General features: G+C 38.6%; 1 protein-coding gene across 1 annotated transcript in view; it reads left to right on the top strand.

Moving 5' to 3' along the window:
• The window catches only part of Gpc3 (glypican 3), a 146,248-nt gene that overhangs the window by 20,118 nt on the left and 107,893 nt on the right, over window positions 1–18,237 (top strand). The window contains exon 2 of the mRNA XM_031359564.1: window positions 12,775–12,908. Within this exon, the coding sequence (XP_031215424.1) occupies window positions 12,775–12,908 (134 nt within the window). The remainder of the gene's footprint in view (window positions 1–12,774; window positions 12,909–18,237) is intronic.

The raw sequence follows: 18,237 nt of genomic DNA, 5'->3' as shown, positions 1-18,237 counted from the left end.
AAAAAAAAAAAAACACTTCAGAGAGCTCTTCCCAACCTGGTTTGCTCTCCAGACATTTGTATGGGGATATTTTTATGGCATAATCTAGATGACTGAACACTAATTCCTTGCAACATTGCTTCTTCTTTTGTGTGTCTTTATGATCATTATTGAGCTATTTGCTTTTTGAATGTTTATGATGATTCATTAATTTGGATTCCCTAGCCTGGAGTTGATATTTGAAACAGTGTCCTAAGGGGCCCTACCCAGTGTCCTTTTGCAGAGCAGTAATAGCCTGAATGCTACTGTGTTCTTTTGTTACCATGCTGGCAATGTTCAAATCAAAACCGTCCATTCTCTGATTCATGTATGTTATTAGCTCCAGCTGGGTGGCAAGACATGAGTGAGATACTGTTTTATATATTAGTGAAACCTAGATAAGAAGAGAACGCCTTTATTAGAAAAAGAAAACTTTTATTATGTTTCTTAGCACCGTGCAATGAGTTTTTAATAAAACTGAATGGATAGAGCACTCATGTGTCTGGCCTTAGCCCCCCTCTTTTGGCACCAAATGCATGTGATTTGATTCTAGCAAGAGAGATGTGCTGGTTTGTCAGTTAATCAAAAGTTGTTAAAGAAAAGTCAATACAAAGGAGGCTAATCATCATCTTGTCTTTTCCTTGTGACTGTAGGATTTCTGGTGTGTGGGTTGCTTGTTCTCTGTGGCAGCATTGCCAACAGTAGTGCTGGTGCCCTTTCTGTAAAGGGTGAGAATTTCATTTTCTTTCTCTTCCTTGTGATAAAAGACTGGAGACTAACTCCTTGGAAAAGCTGGAAGAATATTAACACCAGCTATGTGTAGCCAAGCATCACTTTTCCTATCTCTCTTCTTCAGGCATGTTCACAGTCATTCATTTCTTTGTCACACTTGTCCTCTTCCGAACCTCTGTGTCTTTCAAGCCTTTTTCTCATTCCCTATAAATTGACTCCAAAATGAAGTAACTTGATTCTTCAAGTGGAGCAGTAGAGTTCATGTATCTCTAATCCAAACGGGACTTTGCACTGCCATATAACCCATGAAACCATGCGAACTGTGCCTACCATCCTTTCCTAACTAAGGACATTTGTTTGGTGCAAGCAACCCCTACATGATGTTATAGGAAGGATTTTCTTTTTTATTGAAAGTACCTTTCCTCAGGAAGAAACTTGCTTAGAAAATTCTCTTGTAGGAGACTAGATGATTTGTGCAAGTAGCCACAATGACATTATTTCTAGCTGCAATATTCTGGCCATCATTTGAAATCAATAGAAGACTGTATGGCCTGAATGTCACATTTCACCCAGCTTCATGAGGTGATGTGTTCTCCTAATACATTGCAGCCCAACTGCTCTAATGGTGCCTCTCACCCCTCCCCAGGCATAGCCTCCAAGTTGCTTATTTTGCAATACTGTTTTTCATGTCCAAATGTTCAATTATGAAGCCTTTCTAAGACTATAGCACAGAGAACTAAGTTGCTGTGCAGGTGTTGCACATTTTATTATGGCTGCTGAAGTATCTCCAGAGACAAAAATGGCAGGATGATGGGAAAAGGCAACTTGAAATTACTTCCCAGTCTTTTATAGTTTTGCTCTGAGGTCCATAGAATTTTAAGATGCTGCTATTGGAAGTGATCATTTGATCCAATTCTCTTTGCTGTATGGCTGACACAACTGAGGCCTAGAGAGCTGGGAGTGCCCCAAAAGAATGTAATCTCACACTGTAACTCTGCTCTTAATTCTGTACTTCAAAAAGAATAATAATTGACTTTGTTCAAGTTTGTGACTCATAAGATAGACTTCAGACAAAGGCGCCATCATTCTTCACTAGAAATTAAAAATAAAACAAGCCCTACTTTTTATATTCTGTTCTGTTAACTTATATCAATTATATATAATGACAGGTTCTACTATGATGTTTTCATACATATGAATATTATATTTTGATCACGTTCCCTGTCCTTATTCTCATATCTTGTTCTCTTCCTGCTTCCATTAATTCCTTTTTTTTCTCAACTATTTCCCTTTCTACTTCCATGTGGTTTTGTATATATGTGTGAACCAACAAGTTTCATGAAGGTTGTTCATAGGAGCATACATGGGTGTTAAGTTTTCAGGAACACATGTGCCTTGCAAATAATTACACTACTGAAAAATATCGGTCCTCTGTCCCCGTCTGAAAATTCATGCAGTATAGCTGAAGTTATGTAAATACTTGGAAAAAACTACAAGATTTTGTGATTGTATCCCCTCATTAACAGACTGAACAAAGAGAGAAGTAAGGCTTGGGTATGAGGAATCATGACTAACCTTTAAGGAGCTCAGCAGCAGAAGAAATTGGAGAGTGAAAATAGCATGTTTAGAGAAGCAGAGCTGAGATGATGGCAATGCCCAGTGCTGCTGTCACAGAGGGACATGCCTCAGATGACACAGAGGGATCTGCGTGAGATGAGTCTCTTGGAGCTATTTCCGGTCCGAGGTCACAATGCTTCTCAATTCACCTGATTTACTCACTCCTTTCAATCATGTTCTTTTCAGAATTTGTCTCAGAAGTGGTTCTGATTATAACTTTGGCTAAAACCAATCAGTGAAAGTCTTTCTGCTGTGGAGGGCAATCAGCAAAGACCCAAGGTATTGGTCAGCAAGGATGTCTTCATTTAGGTGAACGGTGGCTCATCAGTTTGGCTGAAGTCACAATCAGAACAATCTTGCGACAGCACTGCTGCCATTCATACAAGTTTAGGAATGGTGTGTGGTTGAGTACAGTGGGTTTTTATTATTTCCATACAAAAGGATTATGAAAACTATACATTTCCCCTCTTAATTCATCATTTAGTATTCCTTCGGACAGTAAGAATTTAATCACAGTGAAGAAAATAAGATTCAAAGTTGGCTAGTCCTGACATCCTGGACTATGTGGGGGATGTGCTGATAGTCTGGGAAGGTAGAGGTGTTACTGAGTTTGGTGATAAGGTTGTATGTAATATTGCATGTTACTCTGCTCTCTTTTTATATGCCATGGATTTCTAGAAACTTTCAAATCAGACTCGAGTCTAAATTGTGTATAATTTGAATAAGAGTAAGTGCATGAAAAACAAGAGTTATAAAAATGAAGCATGGGTGCAGCATTTGTACCAGGTAAGAGACAAACAGTAAAGGGGCTCATCAGAAGGTGGCCATATGTGTATTATTGTTATTAGTTTATTCTTGGATTGCAAGAGCTCTCTATAGAATCAAAACAGTAGACCCTTATCAGATAAGTGCTTTTAAGTTATAATTGTAGGTTGTCTTTTCATTTTCTTACTTGAACAATTTGAAACATAAAAGTTTTTAATTTGCATAACCATCCACTTGATCTATCCTCTGCCCTCCACCCCTTAGTTGCCATTGCTAAGGAAATAGTGCCAGATTTAAAAGACCACAGAAATTTAGATCTATGTGTCCTTCCGCAGTTTTGGTAGATTTTTTTAATAATTAAATGTGATTTGATATTGACTTTGAATTCATTGTCATACATAGTACATGTTGGTTAGCTTTTTGTCACTGTGACCAAATACTTATGAGAACAACCTAAAGGGACTGGTTATTCGGTTTTGCTCATGATTTCAGAAGTTTCAAGTCATTTCCGTGCCTGGTGTGAACATAATGGAGCAGAGAGGCTGGGTTGATGGTACCAGGAAGAGAGCAGTTACATGCAGTAGCTGGAGGTTCAACTTGCAGTACCTACTTGGAGGCTCACATCCACAGAACCCCAGTCCAGGGGATCCAACGTCCTCTTTTGGTCTTCTTGGGCACTAGACATGCAGTTTGCAGATGTGCATCCAGATAATACATCTATACAAATATAATAAGTATTCAAAGAATGTCTCACATGTACACTATAATAGGCGGTGTTGTTATATTGAGTGTGCTATAGATGTCTGTGTGATCTCCTTATAATTTTGTTCTTCAAGTCTTCTATTTCCTTGTTGCTTTTCTGCTTGGTTATTCTACCCATTATTTAAGGAGAGAACTGAAAACTAAGTATTACTGTTGAATTGTCTTTTTCTCCCTTAAAACAGTTTTCCTTCACATAACTTAGCTCCAGTACATATACTCTTGTGTTATCTTTTGGATGAGTTGACACTTTAGTCTTTTAATAAGTTTCATCTGTCTTGAAGACTATCTTATCTTATATTACTGCAGCTATTCCAGCTCTCGTTTCCTTACAGTTTGTAATGCTTGTATCTTTACCCACCTTTTTGCTTTCAATGCAAATTATATCTCTTTGTAAGAGCATAGTCTTATACCATGCTGTTTTAGATTTAAATGATTCATCTTTACCTTTTGGTTGGCACATTCAATGTGCGTGCCATTAATGTACTTACTGATAAAATAGAATTTGTAACTCTCACTTTGTGAACTTTTTTTCTAAATGCTTTATACCATATTTATTTCCTTCACTTTTTAACTGTTACTTTCTTTTTGTTACCAGTTTGTATAAATTAATTTATACGGTGAACTTCCCTCCCCACATCTACATATTCTTCTATGGATCTGGCTATAGCATGCATTTTTTGCTTGCATGTGATTATTGGCTGGAAACACTGTCAAGTGCTTTCCTTGAAGGGATGGGCTTGCATGTTCAGTTCTGAAGAAATGCCTGCCAATATTCAAGTTGGAAGACATTTTGTGTGCCAGCCTTCTAAGTAAAAACAGTATTCTACGACATGAATCATTAGTTCATATCATATCTCAATGGTAATGGAATTTGCCTCCAGTTGACTATCATACCTCAGAATGTGATGGGAGTACGTTGAGTATACATCCCATTTCATTATGCATGTAGTATTCAAAAAGACATAAAATCAAGGGTCAGTTGAGTTTTACTGCCTCTTCAAGAGTATTCTTAAGTGAGACTGCCTACTTTTTAAAGGGTGAGTACTTGGCAGTAAAGCTATAGTGACGTGCAGTTTCATGTCACCGCCTTTACACATGCTACAGTGCCATCATTTTACCCATGCACCACCCCAGAGCTTGCACACGATCATTACAGACGCATTTGAGGGAACACTGAATTTAAACCTGTTTCAATGCTTTGGACACTTCAATACTACTAATTCCTTATCCTTCCCACCCCAACACACATACTAAGCTATCATATAATAGACCTTGGAAGATCAATTACTGCTGCAAACAAATATCAACAAAATAGTAACCCCAGCCCACATTTGCGGGTTCATTCATTTGCAGGGTGAAAGTATAGTCTGTAGAGAATATATTCACTTCATTTTTACATTTGCAGTTCAGACTTTAGTCTCTCTCTCTCTCCTTCAAAAGTGGCTAGACTCCATCTGCTGACTTTTCCCTGAGCTGGCATGGAGCAGTGTGAACCCTGCAGAGTTGTATTAGTTTCTCTCCTGTTGTGTACACTGTTCTGGCAAATATAACAGTGAGTTATCAACTCAGATATTTCATTGACTTACAATTCTACTTTGAAAAGTTGTAATGAGCAGTTTTGACTTTTAGAGAGCTCATAACATTTAAGTATTGAATTCCACTTTCATTTATTTATTTATTTATTTACTTATTTATGTATTTATTTTATGTATACATGTATACTGTAGCTGTACAGGTGGTTGTGAGCCACCATGTGGTTGCTGGGATCTGAACTCAGGACCTCTGGAAGAGCAGTCAGTGCTCTTAACCACTGAGCCACCTCTCCAGCTCCGAATTCCATTTTCTTTAAACTGACAATGATTGAATTCAAGATACCTCTACAGCTTAGCTTGGAAGGTAATACTATTCTTAAATGTTTTCTTATAGAAAATATAATACCTTAAATCATTTTTATTTTTAATGTATTGATTTATTCTTTGAGAATTTGATACAATATATTTTGATCATATTCTTACCCCACCTACAACTCTCCCTAGGTCCTCCCCTTCCTTCCTACCCACTCAACATTATATTCTTTCTGTCTCATAAGCATAAGGAGGAGACAACCTTCTCATCTGCTCTCCACACGCCCTGTATTGTGATGATTGACTCTAATTATTCATGCTAGATTAGTGGTCTACATGGACCTATATCACCCACCCCCATAACGTTGTTTCTTAATTACAATTGTAATCAAATTATTCCGCTCTTCTATAACAATTTTTTTTTGATGAAGGAACTCAATATGTAACCATGACTGTCCTACAACTTTCTTTGTAGGCCAAACTCACTTGGAAATCAAAGTGATCTACCTGCTTCTGCCTCCTGGGGGTGCTGAGGCTAAAGGCACGAACCTCTACAGTCATGTGTTACAGATAATTTTTTAAAATCAAAGAATTATTGAAAGATAAACTACAGATGTATGTACTTCCACACAGATAAGCTGAAGGTTATGGTGACAGGCAGACATAGTGCAACACACCTGTAATGCTAGTTCTTATGAGGCTAATGCAGGAGAATGTTGAGTTGAAGGCCAGCATAGAAAATACAGATGGTCAAGCCCCACGCCCGGGGTTTACAACAATGTGTGTCTGAGTTTGGGCCCCCAAATTTGCATTTCACACAAGTCCATGAAAACTACAATGCTACTTGTTTTAGGACTACAGCTTTGAGAATCACTGGTTGTGGGTCTTGTTACTCTTAGACCACACCCCAAGTTATTGAATAGACTTATATGTGACTAAGATTGCTGAGAGATTCATATTTACATTAAAGTTTAAGAAATACACTGGAAGCGATTTAAAAGAGACACAACAACACACCAAGACATAGTATATGACTGTAAGAACTTCTCTGAATGGAATTAGTAATAGCTATGGATGTACTTGACCACCCAAGCCATGACTGTGACACACTGAGGCAGGCTGCCAAAGGCTCAACTTACACGATTCTTACACAGTAAGTTAGTCTAGATAGGAGTGGCATTACCATTTGGACCACTGTGTTACTTCATCCTCATCTTGCAGTCAGGCTTGGCAGGCATTGCTTTTATCTCCATTTTTAAAGATGCTGAAGGTAAGAGATGCGAGGAAATTAAATATCTTGTCTGATGTGCTGAAATGGTCAGAGGATGAGCTGTGACTAAAACCCCAAGCACCCTGATTTCAAACGGTCCTTCCCACTCTAATATGGTGATGTGCCTCAAATTAAAGGCAAACAGATTCTTAGGACTTTAAGTTTTTTTCCCCCTTATATTCCAATTTTTAAGAGGTGACATATAAAATGTTCAGCTAATGCCACCTGATTTCTTAAAATAGCTTGATTCCTAATACACTGCAAATTATTAGAGAGCTTTTACTTTAATGGCCTGGCAATTAATAATGAGTCACTGTAAAATGTCTGTGGGGTAGGAAAAAAAAAACACATTGTTACCAGGGTCTGTTCATTATCCTTTCTGCTCTATATCCAGATCAATCAATAGTTAATTAATAATGATGTGCTTCCTCAAGTACAAGGTTATAAATTAATTTAATGCTTATATGCATAGTTTCTGTACAGAAAATGAATGGGAAAATGCCTGTCATGCCCATCTCATTGTTACAAAAACGTATGTAACAATTACCCACATTTAATAAGAATGGTTGGCTTAGCCAAATGTTTGTTCATTTCTGTTCATCAGGATTCATTTGAGCTACTTCCATGCAGTTTGCAGAAGCAGTGCAATCAGCTGAGTAGCATGGCAGATTTAAATCAGTAATAAAAGCCCTGGGGAAATTAACAAGACAAAACATTAACCACAGACTAAACATTAACATACATTAGCATTTTTATTATACCTGCAGAATTGTTAAATGGGTATGGTTACTACTATTTAAAAGTTGATCATTTCAATGTATATGTTGTTTGAAATCTTTTAAGATTAATTAAACAAAAATGTACAACAACAACAACAACAACGCAGTATATAGTTTATGAGAAGGAAGCTCAGTGTTTTAACTTTTAGAATTCTCATCCTCAGTCCAAGATACCCCCAAACAAACTTCATGGGCAATATTTGTTCAAAATAGTTCATAAGAGCCCCGTTCATATTTAATATGCATTATCCTATAGGAAAATTCATTTTGCGTTCTTCTGGCTTCTAATGAGTCAGCCTATAAGCAAAGATTAAAGTTATAACAAATATTTAGCAACAGTTCTCAGAAAATATTCGTTGGGACCACAATTATCAGATGGGCACCAGCAGAAAAGCTATTCTGTAAGTCACAAAAACTGCAGATCCCTCCAGAGGCTAAAGAGTCATGGTGGCCTCAGGGGCAGCTCCTAAAAAAGGAGTTACTCTGGTTGCAGAGTCCAAAAGTACAGCCTTTATCCCCTGGCAAACTGTCAGGTTTCCAAGGGCAGTGCCATTCAATCACCCATAAACTTCTGAGCTCTGCTTTTTTTTTCCTTCCTCATCCTTTCCCTCTTCTCACATTCTTTCTTTCCTTCTTTTATAAATTATTATCTAAGTTAGAACACATGTATTTAGATAACCCATACACACATACATCTTACATTGCATATATTCTGTCCAGGGTGGGGCAGAAGTCCATGGCAGATGTCTCCCTTAATAGCTTGTCAGTTTAATTTTTGAGACAGGATCTCTTGGTGAATGTACTGCTCCATCAACTCAGTTAGACTGACTAGCCAATGGGCTTCAGGGATATACCTGAGTACACGTCTTCTAACTCTGGGGATACAGAGGTGTGAACAGGTTTCAGGAGGATGCTAGGTATCCCTGGTCTTGCCATCTCTGGCATTTTAATGATTGAGTCACCTCTCTAGCTCCCATTTAACTTCTTAAGAAATAAAATCTATGCTGGGCAGTGGTAGCACATGCCTTTAATCCCAGCACTTGGGAGGCAGAGGCAGAGGGATTTCTGAGTTCGAGGCCAGCCTGGTCTACAGAATGAGTTCCAGGACAGCCAGGGCTACACAGAGAAACCCTGTCTCAAAAACAAAAACAAAAACAAAACAAACAAACAAAAAACCTAAAGGTCCCTTAGGGTTAGTGAAGAATGAGAGACTGTACTTAGGAAAAAAAATAGCCTTATGCAACCCATTGAAGTAAAACCAAGTGGATTCGGAGCCAGCAAGATGACTCAGCGGTAAAGGGTCTTGCCTCACCAACCCCCATAACCTGAGTTGCATCTCAAGAAACCACTAGACAAAAGGAGAGCAATAACTCCCACATATGGAGGTTCTTAAACCTCCACATATGTGCCGTGTTACCTGCACACAACTTTACTACACAAATAAATATTCATGTGTATCTGGCTTCAACAAAGAGAAGGGGGAGCCAAAGAAATATATATTCATGTCATAATAGCATCCTTAGCCCCAATTTTGTACTTTGTAGACTAGGAAAGTTAAAGCTTGTGTCTGCTGACTTTTTGTTATCATAGGGTGAGCTGGGAATCTCCATTTGGGATAAATCTACAGGCTACACTTAGGCCAGATATAAGACCAGAGTAAGTTAAATGATAGGAATTTATGAAAGACCTTTTGGCTGACTCAGAATCTAATTTCTTCGAGAGCAAGGGTCCAGAGGCATATTGGAGGCAGCAGCTGGAGCCTTCTTGGGAACTGCCTCTTCAATGGAACTTGACACCCAATGCTTTAGTATGGCTGCTAATTGGACTCTTACCTGGCAAGCCAAAGAGGTTTTAAATCATCCCTCTATTAGCTACTATTAGCGCCCCTGCCTGAGAGCTAGATTAAAATTGGATACCCACTTTCTGTTTGACTTAAGTAACTGTACCCTTTCATTACAGTGTGCTTTTTCACTTTTTTTAAAAATTGTCATTCTTCTCACATTGTGGATAATGTTTTCACAAGATGTCAGGTCTTGGCAAAATCAAATACTGGGATACCCCTGAACCTATGTTGTTGATAAGAACTTAGGGCACAGAACAGTCTATGGAAAATAAAAATCTGTTTTGAAGTAGGAAAAACCAGTGTCAAAATCCCAGCTCTGCCCATTGCTTTAGGTTCAGAAAAAAACAAAACGGTTTTAACTTCTTAGGATTTTGATAAACACACTCACCTATCAAATAAATTTATTTCAACTAACCAAATGTAAAAGTGGCAGGTACATTACATAGGGGATGGAAATTGGATTGCATTTCTTATTTAAGAGTTTAAAACTCCTAGGCAGGATACTGATTTCTAAAATACCACATGAGAGCCTGGATTCTTTCGTGAGTGCAGCTCAGAAGTGAGAAACTGAAAGGCCATCTTCCGTGGGACTGCCATATCTCTGCAAGTTAGGGTTTCTGTTAGTGTCCGTTCTCTCAATAAGCTCAAGATATTTGCTTCCAAATTTAAGTGTAGAGGTGAAAGATGGGGACCCTAAGTGGGAGTGGGTCATCTCTGGCAAAGGCTTTGTGGGAGAGAAGAGTTGGCTTCATGGTAGATTGGTGGAAGAAATATAAGGTATGGTACATCTTAAATAGGAGCTAGAGGTGTTAGCAAGACTCCATCATTTGTCTTTTATCCCGCACAATGCTTTAAGAAGGCTTGTTGATAAAGCCACCTTGGGAACTTGGGAAGAAAGATCAGACTACTGACCGGGTACTTTGTTCTTTGTGCTTAAACTTCCTACTTTTGCTTCATCTGCTCCACGTGCTAGTAGGCTAGAGTCAGGGCTGGGAGCAAATACTTTAAAGTCATGTTCTGGTGTAATAAGAATTCGATGATACAAAGATTCAATTTTCCTTGGGAAGGGTCATCTTACAGCTATGTTTTTCAACTAGACAGCATAATGCAATAGATTTTCACTTGGGTGTTATATGTGGGACACATAAAAAGAACGTGGCCTGTGCACCTGAATGTGATGATATTTTGAACCTAGTAAAACAGACCCTCACATTGATCTATGCTCATGTTGTAACGTATAAAAATATTACAATGAACAAAAAAAATGGTTTATTATCTGAAATTTACCTGTAGTTAAAAATAGTAATAAACATGTGTTTGCTTATGGACATAAACTTACAGTGTACAGTCTTCCAGTTATTTGTGTCTGCAGTATATGTTTTGAAAATGAATAGAACCCGAGTCCTAAGTACAGTTAGGCAGCCCCTAGCCTAAAACACCCTCTCACACTCCCGAGGTAGAATGGATTTAGAGACTGCAGATTCGATACATAGAGTTAGAATTAGCTTAAGTCAAATAGCATGGCACAGGCACATGCAAAGATGTCAATATCTTGCATTCCAAAGAAAGTCAGATGGAGGATTTTGCAGGATCTGCGGTTTGTTTTCCGTGTTAGAATAAATGATTGAGGAGAGCCAATTTGAACATAAATGGAAGTAATTCTGCTACTCATTTAATATGTTTTCTAACTCAAGAATTTGTGCTGGAAGCCTTCCAGAGCTATGCAAACTAAATGGCATGTATGCATCTTTGCTCACATAGATAATCCAGTAAATGCTATTGGGCCACCCTGCAATATCCAGAAGCCAGATGACTACACAGAATCAATGGTTTAGTGATAGACTGGTATTTGGGGCCTGATATAGTAATAGAAAATTCCTTCAATTCACTTAATTTGTCTAGAAGAATATGAAGTCAAATCAAAACTGTGTGAAGGCACAGAAGTGACACATGTACAAGCCATCTTCACAAGATGCTTCCAATGCTTTCCCTGAACTTCGCAGCTAATGCATTCACCTGAGCTATGTTAGTTGGTGATGTGTCATTGAAGGTTGGTAATCTTTCTTTCCAAAATAAAATGTAAGCAAATAGATAGCGGGCATCGTGTTCTAGGGAAGTAGTATTGTGTTAAGATTAGAAGTCAAGCTAATGGGTTCACAGGTAGTCAAGTGGATATACTGCCTGTTTGCTTTAGGCAAGTCTCTTAAACTCCTTGAACCTCAATTTCTGCATCTATAAATTAGAGGTGATAGTATTTAACATAGTGTCTAGCACAGGGAGCAATATAGTTGCTGCTATTCATACTTATATATGCATACACACACACACACATACGGAAGTTGTTGTAGGTATTAGTCTTTGAATAATTTAACCACAGAAATAAGATAAAATGGAGCTAAGCAAGCAAGGAAGCTGGTATCTTATTTTAAACCTCTTTGCCATATAGGTGTGAAGGAGGTATCCCATAGATGTTTTTGAATGGCTGAGTGAGATGTAGGAGAAAGGTAGGAAGGAATCTGGCTTTCTTAGGTGCCTGTGCTCTTTTAATAAAACCCTGCAGTTATTTAGTTGTGAGTTGAGACACAACTCACAGCTGATGATCCTGCCTGTAGGCTAGTTGATGTGCTTGCTTCCCTCATGCCTTTATAGGAAATCCACATGATTTTCAAAACACTTGAGTCCACATGACTTTCAAAAAACCTGAGTCTATTTAAGATACACTTGTAAGAACTAGGCACGCTCTGTGCCTGGAAGGCTGCCCTTCTATCAAGAGACCACTTAGTGCCACCTCAAAAACCATTCTCCCTCCCATTTCAGATTGTCTCAATTTTCTAAATTGCCTTTTGTGAACTTCTACATATATACAAACAGAAAGTGCCATCGACAGGTATCAGCAGAGTGAGGACAGTGGTTTCCCTTTCTACTTAAGCATCTGAGTACACTGCACTCAGAATGTGTCCCACTACTCCTCACCTATCAAGTACCTTCCCCTCTACTTCTAGTTCTTTGCCTTAAAACATTATTTCATGATTTGACTCTATTAATGACTCTGTTCTCTTTGAAAGGAAATTGTAGTGCATTTCCAAATCTGTTCCTGCCATCTTCATCCATCTAATGATTGTACTACTATCTCTCTCTTTTCAGATTGGCAAGTTGTGTGCCCACTCCCAGCAACGCCAATATAGATCTGCTTATTACCCTGAAGATCTGTTTATTGACAAGAAGGTATTAAAAGTCGCTCATGTCGAACATGAAGAAACCTTATCCAGCCGAAGAAGGTGAGAAAAAGATTTCCCCTCCATTTCAGCATACAATTAGCCATTGAATTTTCAGGCTAAAAGATCACTGGAGTGAAGTTTCTTACATTACATGTTATTTAGTTCTTTTGAGTAGAGTGCTTAAATGAGATTTATAATTTGTCTCTGTTAAAGAAAACTGTTACTGGTAAATAAGGCATATTTAAGTGTAAACTTTCCAGGTATAAATATCTAGTTGGGCAACACAGGGTAGAATGAGCCTCCCTAACCAGGACCCCTTATTTATTTAAAAAATATTTTCTGCTTACAAGTTCTTATAGTTCAATGATCTATCTTGTGGTTATTCTAATTGTTCCCAGTAAGTTCACCAGAGGGAGGTTAGCGAGACACTATGAACATACATGAAACATTTTACACAAAACTGAGTGTGTCTTTCATCATTCAGGAGCCAAAATGCAAGTTCTCATCCCCTTTCTTCCCATCCATTCCCACCCTTACTGAGGTTCCCTCCAACTGTATTCAAGCTTCTGGGTTGTAGTTAAGAGGTAGAAATCAGATGAGAAGTCCAGCACAACACTTAAGAAAATGGTGCTACCCAAAGAATTATCCTTGTAACCAACTCTGGTGTTTAGAGCTATTTTTGAGCCAGAAGGCAACTTCCAAATAAATGAAATGAAAGTAAGAGAAAATGAAAAAACTATAGATACAAATTAATGACAGGATTCTTTGGGATGAATGTTATTGGAAGGGTTTCCTTTGGAAGAATGTTAGTACCTGTATACATTTCTTAGTATGATCAGTTGAGCATTTCATACACTCAGGAAAAGTGGATCCAACCAATGGACAGAGCAGCTAACCCCTGTTGTTGAATTAGGGAAGGCTGAAAGAAGCTGAGGAGAAGGGTGGTCCTGTAGAAGGACCAGCAGTCTCAATTAATCTGGACCCCTGAGTTCTCTCAAACATTGCACCACCAACCAGGCAGCATACACCAGCTGATATGAGGCCCCCAACACACATACAGTAGAAGACTGCCTGGTCTGTGTTCATTCAGAGATGATGCACCTATCTCTCAGGAGACTGAGGACCCCAGGAAGTTTAGAGGTCAGGTGGGGTGGGGGAAGTGGAGATGTCCATGTGGAGACAGGTGGGTGGGGAAGAGGTATGGGATGTGGAACAGTCAGAGGGTTGATGGGGGAAAATAAAACATGGAGTGTAAAAAAAAATTTTAAAAAGAAGGAAAAAAGAAAGAAAAGTGGCTGTGTTTATCTATCAGCTTTAACACCCATGCCCAAGATCTCTCAGGGGTTACAAACAGAACAATTAGAAAGGAATGTTGTTGTAGTGTGTGTGGAGGTTGCAAGCAAGCTATCTGGGTCTGACTATAAATCAAAAAGACCTTTGCTTTATTAAAGTAACAGCACACAAAGAAACATAGGATTCCTTTGGAAGTACTCAGAAATCATCTGTTTGTTTTGTCTGCCCCCAACTGGGTATTTTGCAGCATACAGCTAGTCTTAGAAATAGCTTAGCTCTGTTTAAATGCAATTTTATACTAGACTGGTGGTCTGTGTACAGGAATCAAGGTTTCTTTAAGGAATACATGTTGAAAATATCTGTTGTGAAATTTAGAACACAGAAAACAGAATACTGTGCACTCATAATGCATCAAAATAGAAGCAATATGCTCATTACAGCCCTTGCCACCACCATACTGAACTTGTATGTTCAGTACACTTGGGTGTTCAGTCTCTCCTTCTTTGCTCTTCTTAATTTCTCCATCATCTCACTTGTGATACTGCATACCTGGTCCTTTGCATAGCCCAGATACTGTTTGGTAGAACATATGAGTAGTACCTTTTACTTTTCAAATCCAGAACTGGTAGTTGAATAGTTCACCCAACACCTATACATCAAGCCTCTGGCCCAACTGCCAACATGTGATAAAGCTATAGCCCCTCCACCCTTGTGGAATTCCCTCTAAATATTGGAACCTCCGGCTTCCTGGAATTCCCATCTGACTTAGTCTGAAGGGGAAATGGATTAGGTACCACTAGTAAGCTACATAGGAAAAAAAAAGTAGGAGGTGATATGTCTGTGATCCAAACCTGAGGCTCATTCCTGCCTCCTCTCAGACCACGGCTCTGAGTTTTGCCACGCAGCCTTGTAAGTTCAAGGGTATCCTCCAGCCTTTGCTGGAAGCAGTAGAATATATATTGAATGAGTCAGTAAATGAGTTTCTGGTCTGGTAGACATTATCCTACCTCACATAAGACTTTATAATAAAAAACTTTCAACCATATCTATGTGCTCAAGCATAGTGTAAGACTTAGGTTATGATGAGTAAAGGAACCCTCCCCATTCCAGTCAAGGAGACAGACGTACAAATGAATAATATCTTATATTGAATTCAAATCACCTGACAGAGCTACCTACAAGACAGTAACAATGTCATAGATGGAAGGATGGATCCCAGCCTTCCTGAGAGGATCAAAAATGGCTACTTGGATCAGGTAGCTTTTCAATGCAGCCTAAGAGATAAGCAGGAATTCAACTGATAAAGGACAGAAAGGGTGTTTCAGGCAAAGGGAATGGGAAGAGAGGAAGAATGGTAGTGTCTGTAGCAACAGCAAGATGTAGTTTGAGGTTAAAGTGGAAAAGTCTCCCTCCATTAGAATTAAGTATGATTTTTGCACCATTCAAATTAGACTTAGTTTGGTTTTTGTACTTTTCTGTCTTTTCAAATTCAAAACAATAACAATGACATTCTATTACTTTACATTAAGAAAAAAAAGGAACCAAGCTGGAGAGGTGGCTCAGTGGTTAAGAGCACTGACTGCTTTTTCAGAGGTCCTGAGTTCAATTCGCAATAACCACATGGTAGCTCACAACCATCTGTAATGGGATCTGATGCCATTCTGGTGTGTCTGAAGAGATGGACAGTGTACTCACATAAATAAAATAAATCTTTCAAAAAAAAAAAGAAAGAGAGAGAGAGAAAAAAGGGGGAGGTTCAGGATCTGCAGTTGGGGATGAAAGGCTCTATTTCAATTGCAGTGGTTTCCAATTAGCACTGCTTTGATGCCTGCCCAAGGAGATCAATGTGAGAAAGTGACGGCAGCCCTCTCCTCCACATTTGAAATTGAGCATGCCCTCTCTGGAATGATGGATGCCCCTTTGGAAAATCACATTCACCTGCAAAGGAACTCCATCCTTTAGTCCCACATTTCACACACTAAATGAAAACTTCTATGAAAATACCCTTTTCTAAGCTGACTGCCATAAGCAAATGTTGGGGTTGTCAAAGTGAGAGCCAGAAGCTGTACCCTTTCTATGTCAATGACATCTCATATTCATAGATTAGAATCAAAGAACATTCCTTTCAAGTCAAATTATTTCTCCAATCTCAGCTGAACAGGCTGCCTTAGTTCCTAAGTAGGGATTCTTTCTGTTGTCTGCCAGGGAGGAACAACACAAAGGCAAAAATCGGAGAAAAGTAACATGCCGCCTAGTTTCAAGTGTCTTTCATTAAAAACAAAAAATAAAAATAACCAACATATTGTCTTTTAAAATTATATGCGTGAAGATGCTGTAAAGCTTCATTTAAGAAAACATAAAAATAAAATATAGTTAGCTCTCATACTAGAGCAAATTTGAGGAGAGATGACAGAAGACAAAGAAGAGGAGAAATGAGAAACACAGCAAACTCAGTAGGAGGTAAATGACTCCTGCCACACTCTGCTGCCCTGGTGTCAGAGGACATTATTACCTGTTGTCACTGTTCTTTGGAAGCTCATTGACTCTCCCACAGTTCACAGAGTCTTTTTTCTAACTTCAAAAGTAGTATGACTGCATCTATTTTCAAGGTCAAAGTGTTTCTTGGACACCATGGTAATACAAAAGCCATTGCCCAAAGCAATGATCCAGTACTCTAAGAGTGAGTGTCCTTTGGGGCTCTGAGGGATTGGTCAGTATCCTATTTGTCCTAAAGACCCAGTCTTAATTCTGTGAAGGACAGATAGCATTTTGTCTCAAAAGCTAGAGATTATTTGAGAGCAGCTGATTTGTGACATTGGGTCAAAAACTCAAGAGTTCAGGGTCACGCACATTCTAGGTAGGTGCTCTGACACTGAGCCACATCCGTAGCCTCTGTTTCATTATTCTGAGATTTCTCTCTAAACAAACAACTCTTGATTCTATTCAGATTCAATTGAAGAATGTATACCCTAAGAACCAGGAAAAAAACCTACCACGAACAGAAGGCAGTATAAACATGTACCAGCATAGTATCTCTGGCTAGTCTATGATTTTTTTTTCCTTCTACCTTCTTTTATTTTCTAAATTACTCAAGGTGCACATGAGTTTCTTTTACAATAATAAAGTCAAAAGACTTCATTTTAAAAGATGAAGGGAGAAATAGACAGAACTAAAATGGAAGCTTTGCCTGTTATCTCAGCTACTAAGGAGGCTAAGACAGGGACATCAGAAACTTAAGACCTGTTTAGAGAATTTAGTGAGACTTTGTCTAAAAAGCCAAAAGAGAGTGTGGCATGTAGTTCAGTGGTAGAACACTTGCAAGGCCCTACATTCAATCTCCAGCACCCACCCCCAAATTTTTCTCATTTTAGAGAGAACTTACTTATACTTCCGAATATGCACCTCAAAAGCTATGAGGTCTTAATCATGTTGCACAAATGTGTTACCTGGAAGTTGAATTTTAAAAATTATACAAATTTATGTAGAATATTTTTTCACATGTAATACATTGTCCATCAGATTCATGATTACTGGAGAACAGGCCATGACTTACATTTTGAAGACGACTGATTATGTTGTGTGGGTACTGTGGTGGGAGTTAACAAGGTAATCAACTCACATTCATTGTCTCTTGAATCATCACAGCAACCTTGTGACATAGATGCTTATCATTACCTTCATTTTGTGAGAAAGGAAATCAAAGCTCATAGAAGTTTAGAATCTGCCTAAGGTTGCATTTCTGTGTAAGTAAAACCATGTTAGCATTTAATACTCAGCTGTGTGAGATGCCAAAACCCAAGTGCTGAGCTACTACTACTCATAGAACATTTGAAGGGACTCTTCTGAGAACCCAGTCACAATGATTGCATGGTTGCTGAATATTTCCAAGTTGATGATGACTAATTCCAAAGGAAGTTTTAAAAGGCCAGTCTCATGTGTCCATCCTTGTTGAAGGAGGTAATGACTGATATATGAAGCAAGATGACTTTTGTTTCTCTGAGTTACTTCAAGCTTCAAAACCTCTCCCTCAGTTCTAGAATGTGATGGTTGCACCCACTGTGTTATATTATCCACATTCTTTGCAGTTTCTTTAGAA

This window comes from Mastomys coucha, chromosome X (genome assembly GCF_008632895.1).
Source record: "Mastomys coucha isolate ucsf_1 chromosome X, UCSF_Mcou_1, whole genome shotgun sequence".
NCBI lineage: Eukaryota > Metazoa > Chordata > Mammalia > Rodentia > Muridae > Mastomys > Mastomys coucha.
The sequence above is the reverse complement of the archived record's forward strand: the minus strand, read 5'-3'. Positions and strand labels throughout refer to the sequence as shown.